Here is a 22967-nt window from a genome sequence, read left to right as displayed (position 1 = left end):
AGTAAGCTAAACTCATAAATCAAATACTTTTGACCTTTTTTTAAAAAAAGGTTTCGTCTCGTTCAAGGCAACACATTTAAAAATTCAGATGCATGTGTGTTTTTTTTATTAGTGCGAGAGTTGAAATTAGCTGAACTTTTTATTTCAGTGGTCTAACTTAAAAACCTTTCTGCATTAGTTTTATCAAAAACTCTATCTCACCTCTCTCTCTCTGTCAAAAAAATCTTCTGTGTTTCAAAATACAGTTTGGATTACAAGAAATTTCTTTATTGCTCATAAAAGTATTTCAACCGTGTTATCAATACTTTTTTTTTTCTTTTTTTTAATAGAATAGCCAAAACTGTAAGCTTAAAGTTTCCAAGATTTATCTCATGTTTTCCACATTCTTCCTCTGGAATAGTTTTTATCCTGTTAAAAGGAAAAGCTGTCCTTGCCTTACACAATCCTCGAATAGAGAGAATTCGTTTCATTTCGACAATATATCTTAGTAACTCTTTTAGATTTATGACACTTTTCAAACACTATTTTCACTTTTTTTCATTAAAAACCATTTCATTGGGTATAGAAAACAAAGAAATTGCGGTTTGTGGAATAGCTGTCACAGAATTTCTTAAAACTATTTCACATGAAACTATATTAGGAAAACCTTTAGGATGCTTGTTCTCAGAATGACACTATTAATTTAAAAGTTCAAAATTTTACGCGAATAATGGTTTATGTATTTTCCTCGCATTAGCAGGTTTTTAAGCAATCTTTAAAATTTACTTCTACACTGTACTCTCGATTATCCGTGCTAATTAATGCATGGGTGTAAACGGGTGCTCGAAAAACACTGATAATCCGAAAATGACCAAGTACGCAGAAAAGTGTATTAGGAGGCTATAAGTAAAGTACACGGTGGTATATAAAGTACTTCGGGTTCAATTGCGATGCTCTACTGATACAAAAAGTAATACATTAGTACTAGTAATGAAATATGCAATAAAATTTGGCATAATTTTTAGCTTTAACTAATTAAAAATGTTTTACTTTAAGTTCTTGGCATCACGGATAATCCGCAAACCGGATAATCCACACACGAATAATTGGAAGTACAGCATGATTATAATGATTTTTAAGACGCCAGTTTACAATAACTTCCACTGGATGTAAATGGATTTTTGAAGACAAAACTGTATAACACATAAACGCAAAAATCTTTAAAAAGGGTAAATTTTTTTCATGGTTTGAAAACTACTTCTAAACGGAAATGTACAAAGAAGAATTTTACCTAGCAAATAAAGCTAATTTTCAGCTGAATCAAGCAAAAGCTAAATAAAGCTTTGTAAAAGATCACGTACTAACTGTGGAAAACAATATCGTTACAACCTAAACTTAAATATTTTGATTGAACTCTTTTGGAATGAAACAGACATTTTTTTGTAACTTTCAAATAGTTTTGAACTACTGTTTTTTCCTACTTTTTGGTGATTTTTTGTTTAAAATGTACATTTATGTATTTTGAATAAAACATGAACATTTTAAAAGCCTGAGCGATTTAAAATGACAGATAAATTATTTTCAAATAAAAAGAGAACAGACTTCAAAAAACAAAGAGGAACTAAAAAGTAAAAAATAATTGGTCATACTTACGTATGATTTCCTACCCAAACGTATAAATCAAATTTATTTTACAATTCCAGTACAAAAAATCAACTAAACTAAACACCAAATTATAAAATAAACACTGATTTTAATTACTATACGATGAATTATTTTAATACCTAACTAATTACATACGCTCTCTTAATTTTTAATAACCATTTGAAGTCGGGGCCTCCTATAAACTACTACCTAACGTAACTGAGTAGGTTCAGTTTTAAAGACTTGTGCGTTTTGTTAGATTAGTGTTTAACTCAGGATTTGGCGGGTTGTGAGTTACATTAGATAGTAGTTTATAGGAGGACATTAAAAATTAAGAGATCGTATATAATTAGTTAGGTATTAAAATAATCCATCGTATAGTAATTAAAATCAGTGTTTATTTTATAATTGGGTGTTTAGTTTAGTTGATTTTTGTACTGGAACTGTAAAATAAATTTGATTTATACGTTTGGGTAGGAAATGGTTTGTAAGTATGACCAATTATGTTTCACTTTTTAGTTCCTCTTTGTTTTTCTAAGTCGGTTCTTTTTTTATTTGAAAATTATTTATTTTTTGCTTTTTAGTGGTGTAAATATAAAACAGGTAGAGTATGTGATACACTCCTTACCTACACCTTGAGTGAGAAAGTGTCGAGCACAGGAGTCTGAAAACAGCTAAGATAACAGAGTCTCGGAGACTTCCGAAGACTGTGAAGAAAGGCTTTTTCAAATGCGCAGTTATTTACAACGTAAATCGTCTTAATCATCAGTTTAACTTTATCAAAGTATGCTTTCCGAAAAAAATTCACGAGTCACTAAAAATCAACAGAAATTGCTTTAACTTTGCCCATAGAATTTGAAGAGTTTTCTTGATTTTTCAAGGATCCAATCTTCAGATACTAACCTAATGACCATGGGATCACCTGGAAAGTACTCTCTTGTTTTTGAAAATTGCAACACCACGAAGGACTTACGCGAGTGAGCTGAAAATTGCAGAAACTGTAAAGTAGGGCATGATATGCAAATTATTAGAATTGCAGACCGGTAGCGCATGCGTATGCTGAGCAGCGCCCTCTAAACGGCGGATCGAACCGAATATAAATAGACGGCTGTAGCGAGGCGTGTATGATTATCGGTGGTTATATGCTAGAGTAAACGTTAACTGAATCTTTACTATGCCTCTTCGACGAAAGAAAGCGAAATTTGAGCACATTTCGGAGTTTTAACGGGGCAGAATCGTCGACCTTCGTGAAGCTGGATTGTCTTATCGTGCAGTAGCCGCTCGTGTGCAGCGTAACAGCAGCACAATCATGCGTGTTTGGAAGCAGTGGATGGACGAGGGTCGGACAGTTCGGAAATCCGGGAGTGGACCCCGAAATGTGACGTCAGCTCGCGATGACAGACACCTGGTGCGTATGGCGCTGACACACCGCACAGCTTCTTCTAGACAATTGGTATCACAGTGGTCAACAGTTACACGTGTTTCATTGTGTGCTTCATCAATTCGGAGACGTCTGCTGCAGCGTGGGCTGCGCGCAAGGATTCCTTTATACAGGATTCCTCTCACGCAAAACCATCGCCACCTGCAGCTACAATGGGCCAATGTGCATAGGAGCTGGCGTGCTGATTGGCAGCAGGTCGTCTTTTCTGACGAATCCCGGTTCAATTTGTGGCACTATGATGGCCGAATTCGTGTCAGGCGCTATGCCGGTGAACGGCACATTCCGGAGTGCATTATCGAACGCCACAGTGGACGAACACCCGGAGTTATGGCCTGGGGTGCCATAGCATATCATGGACGATCACAATTGCTACGAATTGTGGGCAATTTAAACAGTACCCGATACATAAACGAAGTTTTACAGCCCCAAGCTATTCCTTTCCTGCAAGGATTGCCAGGGGCTGTATTCCAGCAGGACAATGCCCGTCCACATGTCGCCAGGACTGCCAAATCCTACCTTGATTCGCAGCAGGTACAGCGTCTTCCTTGGCCTGCATATTCCTCGGATATGTCACCGATTGAACATGTGTGGGATTTCGCTGGCCGGCGTCTCGCTCGTGATCCTCGTCCTGTTGCTTCAACAGACGAATTTTGGTTGCGCTTACTAACAATATGAAATACTCTTCCGCAGGCAGATATTCAAACTTTGTTTCACTCCATGCCGAGTCGTGTAGCAGCTCTTATTGCGGCGCGTGGTGGCCACACAAAATACTAATTTCTATCTCTTTTTATTGTTTGTTTGGTTTGAAAATGTAATCATTTATTTGTACCATTACCACTCAACTGTGTATTACCATTCAACTATGATGCTTCCTTCATGGTGTTGCAATTTTCACAAACAGGAGTGTATATACCTTTTCAAACGAGAAAATTTTTTTTTTCCAAATTGGTCTATGCGTGGTGGAGTTTACGGGGGACATACCTAAAAAGATTTAGGCGAATTGAGAACGTCCTTCTTGAAATCGGTTAAAAAAAGAAAAAAATCTTAATGCGCATAACTATTTAGTGCTAACTAACATTTTATACGATTGTCACTAAAACTTATCTTTGTTCCTCTCCAGGATTTATTTGTGCTCTAATTTAGTGATGTGCCGGATCGTTAAAAAAGTAGATCCGCGGATACGGATACGGATCCGGATCAATAGTGGCAAGATCCACGGATACGGATCTCAAAATGTTTTTACCCAAACCAACTACCCAAGTGCAGAATTTGCTACGGAAGGTATTCCCGTTAGGGTAATGGCACAGTTTCTTCAAAAAATATAATCAAGACTATAATTTACTCTTTGAAGAAATATCCGTTAAAATTGAGGGGGAGTAAGCTTATTTCTAGACAGTTTGGTATATGTAGGATACAGGAGCAAGAACGTAAAGCTGCATCTGGACAGGCTAGAATTTTTTTTCGCATTTTATTTCAGCATAAATGCAGCGCTGACTCATTTCACCCGACTTACCCCGACCGATGAAATAGCAGAGCCGGGAACACCTTTACAAACAGCGAATAGATAATTTAGTCTCACTTTTTTGAAGGATGCCAAGAAAAACCAAAATGAAGTATAACATAACAACAATAACAAAAACCAATATTAAGTTAAAAATTAAAAAAAAAAAAAAAAAAACATATCCCAGAGGGCCGACCTCAGATTGAGCTGAATTTCGCGGGTCAGAACACGCATTGCTGACAAATATGAACTGACAGCAGATAGAAATTTTAAATCATTGAGTTTTTTTCTCCTTATCTTCCGACTATGAAATCGCTTCCAATCACGCGTATAAAGGCTTAGAAAAGCATTTAAAATTTACTTATCAAGATAGCTCCTACTGTATATAACTTGAAAGTTCCAAATAAATATGAAACGCAGAAAACTTCGTTCTTTCAATCAGGGCCAATATTTTTACCTACCGATAGCTTTTACTACCATAACTGTTAAAAACGTTAAGTCGGTTTTTAATTAATAACTCCAGTAACTAAAGTTCTACAAAAACGAGGCCAAGCTAAAAACACTTTCGAGCAAGTCACCTTTTGAACGAAAAAAGCAACTATCAAAATTAGTTCATCTGTTTAGGAGCTACGATGCCACAAATAGACACACAGATACACACTTTTAAAACTTATTACCCCTTCCTTTTTGCGACGGGGGGGTAGAAATTGGCTTCGGAAATTGTCTCTTATAATTTAATTAGGGAATAAAACCTAATTTAAACGGAATTAGAGTCCTTTATTCAAATATTAAAGAATTTTTAGAATAGAAAAGATCCGTTTAAGATCCGCCAAAAAAGTAACGGATACAGATACGGATACGGATCTTTATTTTCCCCCCGGGGATATCCGCGGATACGGATACGGATACGGATATCCGGAACATCACTACTCTAATTAAATTAGAACTATTTAAGTGTCAATGGTTTTAATAACTATTTTATATTTCACAATAATTCGTGTCACGTAACTCGTGAAAAAAGTCACATTTGTCTTTACTTGGTCCTGTTATAGATAAACACCATACTAGAAACAGAGTATCTACTGTGATGCTGTATATATGAAGATCGACATACTACTAGAGCAATGATACGAAATGAATTTCCTCTTTGCTTCAGAGGAGTATTTATTCAAAATTTGCGATATGATTACTACTGATTAATATAGGGGAAATATTTAAGGGGGGACTCCCCAAAAGCAAGAGCCCCCTTAAAGGAAAATTATCCTTCAACCCCCCGCCCTTAAAGGGCACCCCTGATTAATGTTTTATAGTACTTTCTTTAACACTGAGTAAAGACAATACCTTTGTTTTATGGCACTTTCTTTAACAATGGATTTCATATTCAATCGTTTAATATTGAAATTAAATGAAGTTTGTTATTTTATGCCCATAACTTTTTTCTAAAGAACAAATATGGGGAAGCAAAGGACCTAAGTTATATCACTCCTATCCATTAAACAAAAAAACCATAAAAATCGTTTCACTTAGTGAGAAGCTATGAATTTACAAACAACAAAGCGCGAGTATTGAAAGTTAAAGAAGTCCCTCGATTTCTCCAGGATCCCTCATACCTGGACTTGAAGACCATTAGACGACCGGGAGAAGTATACCGTTTTAAACAGAAAAAAAAAATTTCTAATCGGCCCAGGCGTCTTCTAGTAATCAAGGATTATAGTACATAAAAAAAAAATCCAACGAGGTCTGTTAATTAGTATTGCCATAACTGAAAATTAAAGTGACGGCGTCATGAAATATTAAATCTAGAATACTTGTCAAACTTCAGTAATCGGACACCAGTTACGATATATTCATTAAGGAACATAAATTCAATCATCGGAGGGAGCGGCAGGGGGGGATTTTTGTCTTCAATTCCCCTTGAATTGAACACTTAAATATTTCAGTTTTAAAATATATTTAAAAAAAAAAACTTTGATGACTAAATGAAGTTGTTTATTAGCAAAAAAATTTTTATATTAAATTAATCAATTCAGCTATTTTCGTAGCAAAATACATTTAATTCACTGACTTGCTACATGATTAATAAATACATTAGTAAAACTATATTCAAAATTAGTAGGCGGAGCAGTGAAAATCAAAGATCCCAATGCGAGTGAATTAAATATTGTTCAAGACAAAATTCCTCCGTCGAAAACATGCACCGTTCACGCCAAAAACACGTGACTTGTGACGTGTCGCGCAGATGACGAAAGCTGGTCTACGTAGCGACAACGCGTATGAAATTTAAAGTTTCTTAGATTTCTCCGACACCCCGCATCAGATCTAGACAAACTTAACATGGGACCCTCTGGAAAGTATACCCTTCCAAATAAAAAAAGAATTATTCAAATCGGTCCAGTATTATTGGAGCAATATGAACACATACATAAAAAGCCGCAAGACAAAATCATAACCTCCTTTTTTGAAATCGGTTAAAAACACATCTAGCGTTATGTATTTTTTAGCATTAGGAAATATTAGTATATATTTTGGCATTTCGATTTAAAAAAGAAAATAAAAGTGATTGTACCCAATACAATTTTCATAAATTCTTCTTTTCAGTAATTCACCAAAGAAATTTCATCACTAAATTACGTAGAGTTTATAATATTTAGTTTAAGCTGTATAACCTCTATTTTCGCAACTGTTAGTCCCAGATACGTATTTTCAGTAGCGAAAATAGTCAAAATGAGAATGCAGAGTTAAAATATTAAAAGTTTAAAGCGAAATACAAGTTTAGGAAAAAATAAGAAATGCAACCTTTAGTATGGCCGCCAGGTCCTGACATAAATATTTAGGGAACATGTAAGCATAAAAAAAAATCAATTCGGACAAGTAATTGATTTAATATATTAACGTGCGTAATATATTAAATCAATTAACGTAATTAATATAATTTCTATAAGTTTAAGTAGGTTAGCAACATCGAGGAGTAGTCGAGACAAAACACACCACGTGACATGGTGTTACACATTATTATTTAAAATTGTACTAACCCGGATCCTAAGAAATAAATTTTTGTTACTGAGTCAAATCATATTTAACAGGACACGCACAAAAAAAAAAAAAAAAAAAAAAAGAAAAACCTTGACATTAGAAGGGTAGGCCGGGGCACGCTTACGCATGGGACACGTTTACGCAATGCCCTTTTTTCAAAACCAATTATAGCTGGAGAGCCAACAGTCATAGCCAATTGATGCTACTCCCTAGCAAATATTCTCACAAGTTTTTGAGCATTAGTCGAGCTTCGGTCCTGCTTGCAGAAAGAATAATCTGTTTTCTACCAAGTTGAGTAAATTTTGTGTTGAACGTTTTGAAGCTTATTGTGAATAAATAATACTTAATTAAGAATATATATATATATATATATATATATATATATATATATATATATATATATATATATATATATATATATATTATATATATATATACATATATATATATATATATATATATATATATATATAAATTTGCAGAATTTCATCCTTTTTTTGAGAATTGTATTTGTATGGACTAAAATGTTGTTAAATTTTTTTGCACGTTAAAAAATAAATCCAAACTTGGCGACGGGGCATGTTTACGCGTTGAACTTCGGAGCACCTTTACGATCGTTCTTCGTCTTTCTTACTTAAACGTGCCCCTGACACTTTTTTTGCTTCAAACTGTCTCAAACAATTTTAGTATTTCCCGGCTATTTAGGTTTTGAAAATTACCATTTTATTTTTAATTAAGTTACACATTCGTATCTTATAGCTTACAATCATATAGTGCTGTCTTCATGCCCCTTCAGATTCAATTTTATACACGTTTCAGTCTGTAATAAATTTGCTTTATTTTAGCGATGGTAAGACATTATGTCAAAATAAATATGCGTAAACGTGCCTCGTGTCAGGGGCAAGTTTACGCAACCGACTTGGACTCAAAAATAATTTTTTAACTGTTGATAACACAAGCTGAGCAACAACTGAATATACCAATTTTGACTCCATTAACTGCTTCATAAAACCACAAGGTTTAAAATTTCCCAAGTTAAAACATAAAAATCAGAACATTCATTGAAAAAAATCGGCGTAAACGTGCCCCTGTCTACCCTATGATGAATTGTCACCGAGCTAGCAAATGCAGCATTTTGTGTCTTATACCAGTTTACAATCGTGGTACTAAAAATATTTTCGAGGGTTATATAGTGACTTAATGCATCTGTTTTTTTTTTTTTTTTTCAAATTGTACGGGCTTTTGTAGCGTGTTTTTGAGTATCATAGTTTAATATTTCGTTAAAGGTTTCAATAGCGGTAAGAAGGTTAAATATATTCTTCTTTTTTTGATTTAAGCCATGATCTTTGTTCTTCTGATAGGGTAAAATAACCTGCTACCATTTTCAGGAAGGTACCTTGAAATTTTTATCTCGATATCTCTTTAGATTTTGATCTTAAATGTTTCAAAGCTTTTTGGTTAGTATTGTATTTTTATAAAGATGATTTCTTGAAACATTTTAGAGACCCGAGTGTCGTATAAAGTGTTAGCGTGCTTTTTTTTCTCTATTTTTATTTTCTTTACTAATTTATTTAATTTTTGGTTCAAACTCCTAATATCTCGCGTCTGCAGTGGTTTTTGATCATTTTTGCTATTGTAAATACGCGTCTAGGACTAACGGTTATGAAAATAGAAATCTTACAGATTATATGCGGATGCGCTGTATTACATATGGCTGGAGTTTTTCTTTCAAAGCATGAAAATTCTCCGAAACCTTTTGCCGAAAAAAAAAAAGCAGGGTTTTCAGATACAACAGTAAAAAGCAGGCACAGTAATATCGTGGATTATTATAAGACTATTCACATTCTATTGGAGAGAAAGAACTCGGATAGTACGGGAATATTTCAAATAATGAAAATTTCTCTGGATTTTTCTCCCAATCATGGTTGGACCAATTTTTAAAATACCGCAGCAGTTTAGTATTTTTAGATCTCCTGTAACCCCAGTTGGTGGTTGTGGGAAACCGAAAAATTTGGATAATTTCCTAACGTCCCCTTGGTCCCTATTCCTCAAGGTCAAGCAATCGAGATCCCTTTTTTTCACACCCTCTCTGAAACATTACACATACACATTATTTATTCCTCCCTAACGCAGATGTTTCCTCCTTCAGATCTTCACCCACAACCTTTATTTGAACTTCGCTCGGCCCTCTCTTTTCACCCCTCTTTTGACATATAATACTTAGGGAAAAAACTCTATAAATTTGACTAGCGTGGTTAAGTTCAATGACTTTCTTTTCTTAAGCACACTAAAAAGAAAATGTTCTGAAGTTCAATGAATCTGAAAAAATCTTTGAATTTTAAAATATTTTAAGTTTCATGTATAAAATCATTCATAACTGCTATAATGCGTATATAACGAACTTAATTCATATTTTATTCGACTCAGCTTAAAAAAATACAGTTAGAAATTACACCCCACTTTCTTAGATAGCACAATTGAATTTTTCCTCCTTCTCCCCCGGAAAAAGATGGAGACGTGTAGCAGAAAGTCGGGGGATTTTCATGTATCATTTAGGAAGACGTAACAAAGCTTTATGGGAAGAAAAACTTTGGATTTTAATTTTTTCCAAGTAACACCCTTTTTTAGCTAATTTTACTGTACTACAAAACTGAAGCAATGTAGAATAAAAATTAAGGGTGGGGGGTTCTGAAAAATTTTGCCGGAAGTTTTTTATTTTACACTTTTTTTTTCAAATAAAATGAACATAAATGACATTTGTACCAAGTTTTTGTCAATTAAACACAAAACATTCTTTTCAGTGCAAAGTGAAAATGGCAAGACAACGGGGGGATAAAAATTTGTTTAGAATATAAATGTAATTTTATAATTTTCAATGCATTTGAAGTTCAACGATACTACTTAAAACGTTTTAACACATAGCTAGAGTGTCATTTAGGTAAGTACACTTTTTAAAATGTGCTACATATAGTTTAACTCGATGGGTTTGGAAATTGCATTTTCCGTTTCATATACAATGTTTTTCTTCTGAATTTACTGAATCCACTTGACCTACTCTAAATGATCGCAAAAACGATTTTTCTCTGCAAAAAAAGTTACTTTTTACTTCATTTCTAAAGGACTGGATAAATTTAAACTCCGTGGATTTCTATTTATATGCGCATACTTTAGGAACACTTGAATATCTACGGAAAGTTTCGTACGATATACTAAAAGAAATTGTATCCATGTAGGCAATTTAATACAAGTACATTGAAATTAATTCAGCTTACCCGAATTTAAAATAAAATTAAACACGAAATTCAAACATTATAAATTGAGATAGCTATTGAAAATTGCTATTTATATTGAAAATAACTTTGACAGTCAACTGTTTTTTCAAATGAAAGAGATAGTAGAGGCACTATATGGTAAACGAAATGCACAAGCGTAACATTTAATAAACACATTATTCATAAATTTATACACGAAGCACTTTTGTTAAGCAGACAGCTAGGATGTACAAAACCATTTTTTTTTTTTTGCAACATAATGTAGCTTATAAACTAATTCATACTTAGCAATGACATCTAAAAATTCTCACGTTTCTATTAGTGACTTTTAGTCGACTTATTTAAAAAGATTAAATATGATTTATGTTTTAGGTATCGACCGTAAATAATATAAATGGTCAATTAATAAAAACAGACGACCCTGATCTCTTTAGCACTTGATAATTTAGCAAGTCGATTTCCATAATCAGTTACTTTAGCTGCTAAACGAAGAGTCATATCTAAAGAAGCACTTCCGGGCAAGTTGAAATAAAGTTTAACCGTAGTTCTTATTTTTAAAGGTGTTTTGTGGGACCACCATAACTTCCTCAATGAGTCATACAACTTCAGAAGTACGGTATCATTTTATAGATTTATTTTACCGCTTTCAGTCAAAAATAGGCATCCGATTTATGCCGATCACATTTTGCCTATTAAAAAAATGACATAAAGAAAAAAAAAAAACGTATGGATTCGTTTGCCTAAACTTGAAACTCCCACTTTGAGTTTTACAAGGGAGAGCCGGATTGCTCAGTTGATAGAGCGTTCGGCGTTTAACTGAACGGGCCTAAAATCGAGTCCCGGTTCTGGCTGAGTGCCTTTATAGAATTTTTTAAGCAAGTACTCTGCGTATAACATCTAAGACGTTAATTACGGGAGAGGGCATTAGCAGCAGTAGTAAAACTCTTCACTTTTTTACATCAAGCACTTTTGTTTACAACAATCAAGTTAGAAGGTTTGAACCCCATCATGCGTCAAACGCAAAGCATTACACGTGTTGAATGTAATACATCATGCTGTTTTCCCAGCAAACCTGTGAGCATTATTAGAAAAAAATTGAAAAAATACAATTTATTAAAATAAACACCTATTTTTTACACAAACACAACTGGTATTTTTGAAGCAGGGACATTTCGACTGTAAATGCTTTGCACGGGTCGTCTAGTATTTATATGAATGACGAAAAGTGATAATTTGTTTTCTCTATTGCTATAATATAATTTTATCTGTTAAAATATATTAATAATTTTTAAAACCAAGTAAACATAAGAGAAAAAAATAGTATTTCAATAAAATTATTTTTATTAATGTTTGAAACATTTAAGCAAAGAGATTTCATTTAATTTATAATTTTTTTCACAGGTTTATTTGATTCCAATTACTCACGCGTAGCATTTTAAGCATTTAGAAGCCTGCAGAGAAATAAGAATTAGAGCTAAATTATGTCTTTTGACTTTTATCACGTCATGATGTACAAGATTCTTCAAACAAATCTTTATGGAATTGCAAGGTCATGAATTATTTAATAGAAGAATGAATGACCTGTCAAAAAATATTTGCTGTGTGAGCTCATAGTATGTTTAAAGAAGCGTACACAATGTACTGTACTTTTCATTAAAAAATGGCAAGAATACTATTAACAAATAAACAAGCAATAGATAACAAACCACTGATCAATATTTCAGGTATGAAATGAATCAGGTCAAGAAATGAGCGTGTGGATGAAAAGTCCTTTTGTCGGATGTCTTTTTATCCATAAGCTCTTTTTTTTCACTGAAAAAGTAATTCCTTGTAACGCTCGAAACAGGTGCTTTCAGTAATCTGCGATTTGCGCTTTTTCACGTTGTTATTTCTTATTTTACCTTTTATGCACAAAGGTATTTCTTTAACTTAATATTTCAGGTTTTAACTAAGAGCTTTGATTGTCCGAACTCCAATCAATGTAACTGTCTAATTATCCGAACATTATATCTCACTTATTTTTTTGACTCGGAAAAGGTAGCATAGGTTCCCAAAATGTATGAAACAGTAAGACTTGGGAGATGTGAAAAACAAAGACAAAACAAAATTTTAATAGCTTAATCCTAGTCTGAATAAAATGTGAAGGAAAGTGTGCACACATAATATAAGGGTCATTCAAATGAAACCCGGCCAGTGCGTCTAACTTCACGTTAAACGTTAGAGGGCGCCACGTAATTGTGCGTATGGTGACACCTTCTATTGGCAGAGAGACCGACGCATGCGCAACGCTTGATGTTGCACTGCGACAGTGTGGTTTCACGCCGAAGAGAAGGTGGTTACACAAGTTATCGTCCAATACAAAACTTGTACTTCTTTTTTGATCACAAGGTCCAATCAGGAGGGGGGGGGGACACTGCCTGGGTCCACTGCTTGTCGGTTTCCTGGAATGGGGCACAATCATCAATGCCCAGAGTTATCACGCCACTTTACAGAACTTTAGACGAGCGATTAAGTCGACACCACTGAGCCTCCATGGTCGAAACGGCCAGGCATGTTGTCCAATGGTGCCCACACACGGTCAATGCGTTGAAGACGACACTGCAGCAGTTTCGACGGGAAACACAGACAACCACCGTACAGTCCAGACCTTTCACTAAGTGACTTTCATGTTTTTGGACCTCTAAAACAAACTACTCGCGGACATCGATTCACAACGGACGACTAAGTGAGTGACTATTTCCAGGCCTGGGTCTGATGGCATCCTACTAGCTTCTTCAAAGATGGTATCGACCGATTAGTGTCCCAACGGGATAAATGTGCCGATATTTTTGGCGAATATTTTCGAATCGTTACTGTTATTTTACACTAGTGACCGGGTTTTATTTGAATGTCCCTCATCTGTTTCAAATATACCTATTCATTACTGGATTCAATTAAAAAATAAATATCTGCATTGATTCTTTTTTTTTAATTTTCTTTGACACATTCAAAACCAGTTAAGCAAGCAGTCTCGAAATTCCGGGTTCAACTATTTAAACTTTTGTCTATCTGAACTAGTTCTTGTCTCACCGATTTTTCAGATAATATGTGCAGTTTTGTATCGCTTTCTTTCACGTTCGGTATAAAATCATAAGTTTTACAATTTTTTGTTCGCTTGCATTTGAAACAAATGATGCAAACGCCCTAGAAAAACTAAAAATTTAAAATATAGAGTTATTTTGACCATCCGTTTATAAATAGCCATTTACATAACTATGTGGATCGTAAAATATAACGAATCAATTTTTAAATAAATCCTCATATTTTTATTTAACGCATCTCAAAAATAGTTGATGATAGTGTCATAGGCTCCCATTATTTAAATTATTAAACAACCAGTATTTTTTATTATCATGAATGCATTAATGAATAACTTGCACTTAGAATTAAAGCAAAACAAATTCCTAGAAATTCATCTGAAGTTAAAATTGGAAAAAGAAAAAAAAAACTTCTTCTGCTCTGATCAGGTTCTTTTGAAAAATCTATTAATTGAAGACGAAAATGGCTTGAAGACGTCTTTAACCCCAAGCTTTAACGAATTAGCATTCAGTAAAGAAAAGAAAAAATGCTTTGAGATAGATTTTTCTAGTAATTATGAGGGAAAAAAGCCCTACTGGAATAAATATTTTCTGAAAGCGTTAATTATACTTAAGATATTTAAATCAGAAAAAATACTAAATGATGGTAATTAAGAAAAATAGAAGAAAAATGTCCATTAGAGTAGCAATGAATCAGCATTTTACCTAAGAAATCGATAAATATATCTGTAAGTTGCTATTTCGCGTGAGAATTTCTCTTACATTCAGCACTTGCTGTCGAAGCAGCATACAGGTTTCCCGACTGCTATATATAATATTAACAAATGTTATATTGCCCGTTTATTTTGAAAAGATACAATTGAAATGAACTATAGTTTCTCGTTCCAAAAAATAATTTAATCAAAATAAAATGACTGGGTGATTCTACAAAAGTGAGAAGTTTGTGCTCCACACTGATATTTTATTCTGTTTAAGTTCTTAAAAAAAATTTCTATAGATAATTTTATGCTTCTTTAGCACTGTAACTCCAATATTTAAATATGCAAAAAATAAAATTTTTATCCTATAAAAAATACATTTTTCAGTAAAATATCATTGATATGCCCTATCCCATGGCTAAAATTCTCATGATCTAAAATATCTAGACAAAAACTGATGGGAGATTTCGGCTCCATTTTTTCACAATTAAAAATATGTAGGACATTTATCATAAAAACAAATATATACAATGTGAGGGGGGGGGGGAAACGAAAATAAACATTGTCCCTAGGACTGTCAGCCATCCAAATGGCTGGATATTAAACATCCCCCCCCCCTTCTAGAAAATGTGTTTCTTTCTGATACAAGTTGCATTTTTACGTTCTTCACGCATTTTGTTTATTGGTGACAACGTTTACTTCCTTTTCAGGTTAGTGTTTTTATTATATGTCATTGTTATGGCTCAATTGAACATTATTGAATGTAGCTGAATTTTAATGGTATACAGTAATATGCCTCGCAATACTAAGTTTTTGACATAAGTTAAGGCAGAAAAAAGTCTAAACTATTAGAGAGACAAGAAAATATTGTTTTTTTCAAACAAATGTTTGAATTTTTAAAAATCAACAATGTAATTACTCTTGTTATCAACATATACCATTTTTTCTCCTTAAAGTGCACACATTTAGAATCTTGGAATCTCAAACAAATTGTTTTGTCACATAGAGATCTAAATCAGGAGAAATCAGATGGTGCAATTTCAGGTGAGTTTGGTGATTGAAGTTGCCCACCACAGCTCATTAATTTATGTGTTCGCCGTGAGGTGAGCAATGTGGGTTTCTTTTATCATGTTTCAGGATCTTTCTTTTTCTGCTGATAATAAAATAGAAATATTCTCACCAGAAATTGTACCATCTGATTTCCCTTTTCATAGGATCGCTAAAACATTTTCTATGAGAAAAAAAAATCTTGAAAATTTAGCTTGTATTCAACATGTCATTCCTAGATATCTTGCTGAAAAGATCAATTAACTTCGTCTATCCGGGATTAAAAATTGGCATATTAGTTTGCAAAAAGCTGTTGATATTGTGGGTAACTATATCGCTGATAAAAAATAAAACCTTTCGAAAATTTGTTTGAAACAAACGACTTTACTTTGCAGTCCTCCTAATATATTTCTGAGACAAATTTTTATACTTTTTCTCATTGGTATGTCATTCAATTATGTTATTGTTTTGACTTACAGAAAACTAGTAAATTCTAAATATAATTAAAGTTTGATGATATACAGTGAAAAATCCTTCCATACGGAAGTTAACTCTGAGAAGCTACTGCAATAAATTTCTAAGATCATTTTTTATAATTATTTTACTTTGATATGCCACCCGCATTATGTCACCGGTATGATTTTTACGGAAACATGTGAATGACTCTAAGACCTTGGATGAAAGAAGTGTAGGATTGCTTATAATTATTTATATTTGTAAAAAGTACAATGTAAAAATTATTTTACATTGATATGCCACCCGCATTATGTCACCGGTAGATTTTTACGGAAACATGTGAATGACTCTAAGACCTTGGATGAGAGAAGTGTAGGATTGCTTACAATTATTTATGTTTGTAAAAACCAATATTTAGAAGCATTTAAATTTGATGTTTATTACTAACAGATTAAAATAACATTCACCGCTCTGTCATTCGCATACCTGCTAAAAATACAATTACAAAATTTATTAAGATACAAATAAATAGGCGATGATGTCACATTTTTATTATTCACCATTTCCTTATTTTCTCACTCCGTAGGAATAGCAAGACTGTATTTTCAACCCGTCGTTCAAAGCCTCGAACTCGAGTCTTAAAAGCTAGACATGCAAAATTGCATTTACTTTGTTCATCGACTGTGCAGTTTAAATTTTCTCTTTGAGCTGCCACTTTTTCTACTTGTAGACATTTACTACTAACATGTTTGTGAAAATTACAACACCAAGATAGAATTATGCAAATGAACTGAAATTCACAGGAAATGTATAGCAGGATAAGATATGCAAATGATTAGAATTAGAGTCGTCGTGCCTGCGTTTACCGAGTTACGCCCTCTGAACTGCGGCGTAGACTCTGTATATAAAGGGCTGTAAAGGTATTTTGGAATCATTGTATGATTATCTGCCGATGGTAGATGTTTCTGTAGTACTCAATATGCCTTGTCCAAAACGCAAAGCGTCATACGAACGAGTAACGTACTTCAAATGTAGCCGCTTGATATGCATGCGTGAGGGTGAACTTACGTATAGAGAAATGAGTGCGCTCATTAGGCGTAATGCCTCAACTGTGGTGCGTATTTGTAAAAAATGGACAGAGGACGATGAAATTAGCCGAAAGACTCGCGCCAGCCCACGCAACCGAACGACGCCACGAGATTATCGACACCTCCCCCGCCTTGCTGTAATGGATCGTATAGCGTCCTCTCGTACGCTAGCACAACGTGGGAGTATGGCTACAGGTGTCACACTTGCTGCCTCCCCGGTTCGTCGACGTCTGTTGCCCCAGGGCCTGCATGCAAGAATTCTCCTATGCAGGATTCCCTTTACACATAAGCATTGTCACTACCGGCTTCAATGGGTCCACCAACACACCCAATTGCTTGCGAACTAGCAACAGGTCGTCTTTTCGGATGAGTCCAGATTTAATATGCAATATATCGATGGACGTGTACGCGTCAGATGTTACACATTAGAATGTCACCTCTCAGACTTCGTAATCCAACGCCATACCGGCATAACGCCAGGCGCCATGGTCTGGAGTACTATTGAATATCAAGGACGGTCCCGTCTAGTCCGAATTACGGGTAAACTCGATAGCGAGCGCTGCTTCAGGGACGCTGTGACGCCGGAGGTACTACCCTTTCTTCAGAGCATTCCTGGTGCAGTGTTTCAGCAGGACAATGCACGTCCACATGTCGCACGTAACGTACAAGTGTTCTTCGGTGCACGACAGGTTACGCTACTTCCTTGGTCTGCCCGTTCTCCGGATATGACGCCCGTTATGCATGTCTCGGATTGTGTTGGTCGCAGGCTCGCCCATGTGTCTCGTCCGGTAGTTGGTACGAAAGAATTTTGGTTTCAGGTTGAAGCCATATGGAATGCTATTCCCAATCGTGACATTCAGAACCTTTATGATTCGATACCAAGCGTGTACAGGCTCGCATAGCTGCGCGGGGTAGCTACATTCGTTATTAATTTATGCCAGTTATTTTCATTTCAGTAATCTGTAATTTTGATCGTTTATTTGTAGCACTATGATTAATATATGCAATAAATTTTATTCCTTTCCAATGAGTCCTTCATGTTGTCACAATTTTCACAAACATGAGTGTATGTTTTAAGTTTCTTCGTTAAAAGCAAAAATGAATGAACAATTTTCTCTGTGAGTCACTACCTTTTTTAATTGGTAAATATTAGTCTGTCTCAACAGAAGTAACGAGTAGTCGGTATTATTTTTTAATGGTAGATAAGTAGACATTTACCGTCTTAAATTCATCCATTTCGCTTAATGCTGCAGTAGAGAAAAAAGTATTTTTAACTAACAAAATTTTACTGTGATTTAAAATGCAAGGTTATCTTATTAGCTGGATTGCCAAAGACTTGGTAAAATATATATACAAAAGAATTACGATAAAAGATACAATTTCGGAACGATTTAAAGCACGGAATGGAAATGTTACCTACGCAAACATGAACTACTACTAGAACTTTGTGTGACATAGTGAAGAAAACGCTCTAAAGTTGTCTGTCCGGCAATGTGAGTCTTCCACAACTAATATGTACGGGCAGTTCAGAAAGTAAGCTCCATTTTTGAATAAAAAAAGGGAAAGTACATATACGGTAAAGAAATTTATTGCACAAAAATGTACCAACCTTACACCCTCGACGACGCTATAGCACTTTTCCAGGCAATTGCTATAGCGTCGTACAAGCTTTTGTGTAACCTCTTCGTAGAATGTGCCACCCGTGTAGTCAACCGTGAGATAATTCAGCTGGTCATTGCTGCTGTACCAGTTGACCGTCAAGGAGACTTCAGACAAAGATAAATGAATGAAATGAACGTCACTAAGAACGAGGCATTACGGAGGATGGTCAAAAACATCCCAGCCAAGTGACTCCTACAGGGCTAGTAGGAGTTGTCGGACGTTTTTGAGCATCCTCCATGCACTCCCGGCTTCGTTCTTAGCGACTTTGATTTGTTTCGCTACCTGAATTATTTTCTTGGTGATCAGTAGTACAGGAATGATGACGAGCTGAAATAACATGTTAGCTCGTGTGACTGTAGAGGTGGCACATTCTACGAAGATGGTACACAAAAACTTATACCACGCTGAGACAACTGCTTTTAAAATCACGGGAGCTATGCCGAAAAATAGTGCAGAGGTGGTAAGTTTTTGTAATTTTTTTTGTTAACTTTATTCGTTACACTTAATTTAAGACTATTTTGTTAGTTATTTATATTTGCTCTAAGGAAATAACATTAAACTGGGTGAAGTTGTGATTGAAACTATTGTTAAATTTGTCGAGTTTATAATTTTGTCCAGCAGTGTATTTTAGTGTTTTGTCATTAATTTTCCAAAGTAAAGTAACCAACGAAACCTGAATGACAACATTAGTTCATATTTAGGCTTTGAGTTTACTTATTCGAACAAAGTTCTACCGTTTTCCAGGATTTTTTTAACCTTTACACTTATATTTTTGTTCAGGTTTCACGCAATGGAAAATTATTAAATTTGCAATTTTCTTAATCATGCTAATTTTTTAATTTAATTGATGAGTTATACTGAATTGAGAACGATTTTTTATAAAATTATCCATTCTTATTTCAATGCAAAAAGTTAAACTGAGTTAGTTTATGATTAAAACCATATCAAACATTTTTGAATCTTTAATTTTGACCATTACTGCAGTATTTTCGAAATACTGTCATACTCAGCCATAGAAATCCGCAGCCTATTCAGTCAAAAATTAATTTTCTGGGCAGACTGTAAAATCATTTTATTCTTAGAAATAACTTGAAAAAGAAAACATTTCTGTTTTCTCAAATTTAAGATCACTGTTTAGCTGAGAAAGAAGAATATTAAGAGCTTCCAATCCCCAGTTAGTATTTCTATAAACACAAAGCGTGTATACAATAGGTTCAAACATAAAGTATCCAATTGAGAATTCTGTCCAATTCCAAAGTTTACTCCAGGGGCAATCCCAGGTCACTGGAAATTTCTATTGAGTAGATAGTGATAGAGTAAAGCATTTTTTTTTTTTTTTTTTTTTTTTTTGAGAGAGAATGTTCATTAAAAGAAAGCAATGACTTTTATCTTTATGTTATATTCCAGGCCAAAAGGAACTTGGTAAGTATTTTTTTTAAAGAATTGCTGGTGATAAGTTGTAATTGTTACTGAAAATAAAGTCTTTGTAACAAATTTAAGACCTTAAGGAATTCAAAAATCCGGTGAACTATACGGTGTAAAAGGAATATTTCGAATGAAAGCCGAAATTGGATTTGATTTCTTATTATTCTGTGATAGCGATGAAAAATCTTTATTTTAAAGTCTTACTTATCAAGTCTGATGAAGTATTATGTAACCATTATTATGGCGTACCCACCAGAAACACGTTTGAGAAACATTATATATGATACTGCGATTTGCAATGTTAAAGTATGTATTTTCATTGAAATCTGAATCAGAGTTCAGCTAAGAGTAATTAAGTCATTCACAAGCTACATTTCCTGGCCCATGGAAGGATCTATACCATGACCTTCGCTTTAGCACGACGTTAATACCAACTAAGCTAATGCGTCTCCATCTCGGGATGTTGTGTACTGAAGCAATGCGTAAAAAAGTAACAAAATAACTTGAAATCAGTGCAGCTATTTCTTCAAAATAATTTTATTAAGTGATACTACAATTTATCTTGTAAAAATTAATGTTTTGTTTCCTGATTTTAACAACAACATAATTAACAACAATAGATTTTAACCACAGCAGAACACTGTAACTAGAATTTTGCAATGACTTTAAATTATAATATTTATGGAAATTTGGATCAGAATTCTGCTAAAGAAAATTAATCATTGGTACGAAAATTTTTGGTACATGATGATTCGAAATCCTGATCGCCGCATTTTTAGCACGACGCTCTAACCAACTGAACCAATGCGTCTGTAGTTTGGGATGCTATGCATAGAAGCAATGCGTAATAAAAAACAGAATAAATCTTTTTTTTGACAAAACAATCAAAATGTGCATTTTCTGTTTAGTTTTTGCCGAAAGCTGTGAAAAAATCTTGATTATAATTCCTTACTTTTGACGTTTGATAAAGTATTAAATAATTTATTTCGATCCCCCAAAAATCATGTTTAAGAAATAATATATAAGATGTAATAAATTATTAATGCTAGCAGATACCTTTTTGTGTGCAAATTCGTTCTCAGAATACATTATTGAGACTATTAAAAACATTTAAAAAAAAAAAAAGTATTTCGACACATTTTTTTTCTAACCCCCAAAATAGTTGCTGTGCGTAAGATGAATTAAAATCCGTTTTTCGGCATGGTCAAGCAGTCATGTTCAAAGTGTCAATGAGGGTGAGAGCGTAAATCCAAGAGGAAACTGTTGTCTTACATCCTTAAATTACTTTCTGTGTGAGCGTTACCTAAGCATACTTCCGTGTGCAGGTAAAGGGCAGTAACTGCAAATTTTTCATTTTTCATTTTTTTGCATTTTTGTCATCTATTGTACGCTATCTTTACTGTACAAGCTCGCTTTTTTGTTTTCCGCTGAAAAAAAGGTACGAAAAAGACGTCTGATTCGAACATTTCCCTATTGTTAGTATTGAAACCAAAACGCGTTTCTTCAAATATCTCGAAAAACTCATTTCTGCAGATACTGCCGTTTACCTGCACACGGCAGAATACACTACTAAATCATTTTAAATTTTCAGTGACACATTGTTAAAAAGTTAGTAAAATCGTTCACCTATTCTTCATTAGAGATCAAATATAATTATTCAGTTAATAACTGTCTTTTATTTTACTTCATTTCATTTAAGTTTTCAATTATATAATGAGTGACATGATGCATCAACTCATTGTGTGTATCTTCTTTTCTAGGGGTACTGGAATGGGGTTCCGCTGACAGATATACTTTATCCCTTACCTCGTCATGGTAGGAAATGCTCCAGAAACACCAGACTTTTTAAAGATGAAGATTATGATGTTTAATTCCTTCTTTTTATTAAACTATTTATGTTTAAGGTTATCTCTTACCTACTCAAGATTATATAAATGGTTGACAAATGCAATTATGAACCATATAACTAACAACAAGATAAATTCAAATTATTTATAGAAGTAATTCTCTCTAAAATAATATTGTATTCGTCATCATGGAATAAATGATATACGACAATTACTTGTATCAAGTGATTAATTTGAAATATTGACAAATGTTGCTGATGAAATGATGAAATATATTTTGGTGAAAAATAGAAATATGGTAAGTAGATCTAAAAGAAGAAATAAAAAAGAAGAAACAAAGAACATAAGCTGTATTTATATGTTTTTTAGTTCATAGCGTGCTATGAAATTTCTTCTTAAGTGTATGCATTTGCATATTAGTAAAATTTAAGTTAAAATAGCAGTTCTTTAACGATATTTTGCATACCCTTCATCTAAGTTGAAGGATAATTTTGATTCAAGAAAAGGTAAATGCAGAATCAATCTCATATAATCTCACCCACACTGTGATCAGCAGACAGATAACTGGAACGTAAACAAATGGATTTCTAGAAGGGTTACCACTTTTGGGGATGTATAAATCAATATTTGCTGTATGCTTCGTGCTGATTTGTTACTGTCCAAGACAAACAAGTAGTTGACACCGCCAAATAGCGTATTTATTTGCATGCCATCAATCTTTTTTTTTGGGAACTCATAATAGTATAAATATTTTTTTAATTAAAAATAGAATGCAATAAATGTGCTTAGTAAAAACA

General features: G+C 33.9%; 1 protein-coding gene across 1 annotated transcript in view; it reads left to right on the top strand.

The window, feature by feature from the left end:
* The window catches only part of LOC129231372 (dopamine beta-hydroxylase-like), a gene marked incomplete in the record, with an annotated part of 223781 nt that extends 201417 nt beyond the window's left edge, over window positions 1–22364 (top strand). Inside the window, 1 exon segment of the mRNA XM_054865669.1 lies at window positions 22084–22364. Coding sequence (XP_054721644.1) covers window positions 22084–22194 — 111 coding nt within the window.
* Window positions 22365–22967: the final 603 nt, after the last annotated feature.

Source organism: Uloborus diversus, chromosome 10 (assembly GCF_026930045.1).
Source record: "Uloborus diversus isolate 005 chromosome 10, Udiv.v.3.1, whole genome shotgun sequence".
NCBI classification, from domain to species: domain Eukaryota; kingdom Metazoa; phylum Arthropoda; class Arachnida; order Araneae; family Uloboridae; genus Uloborus; species Uloborus diversus.
The sequence above is the reverse complement of the archived record's forward strand: the minus strand, read 5'-3'. Positions and strand labels throughout refer to the sequence as shown.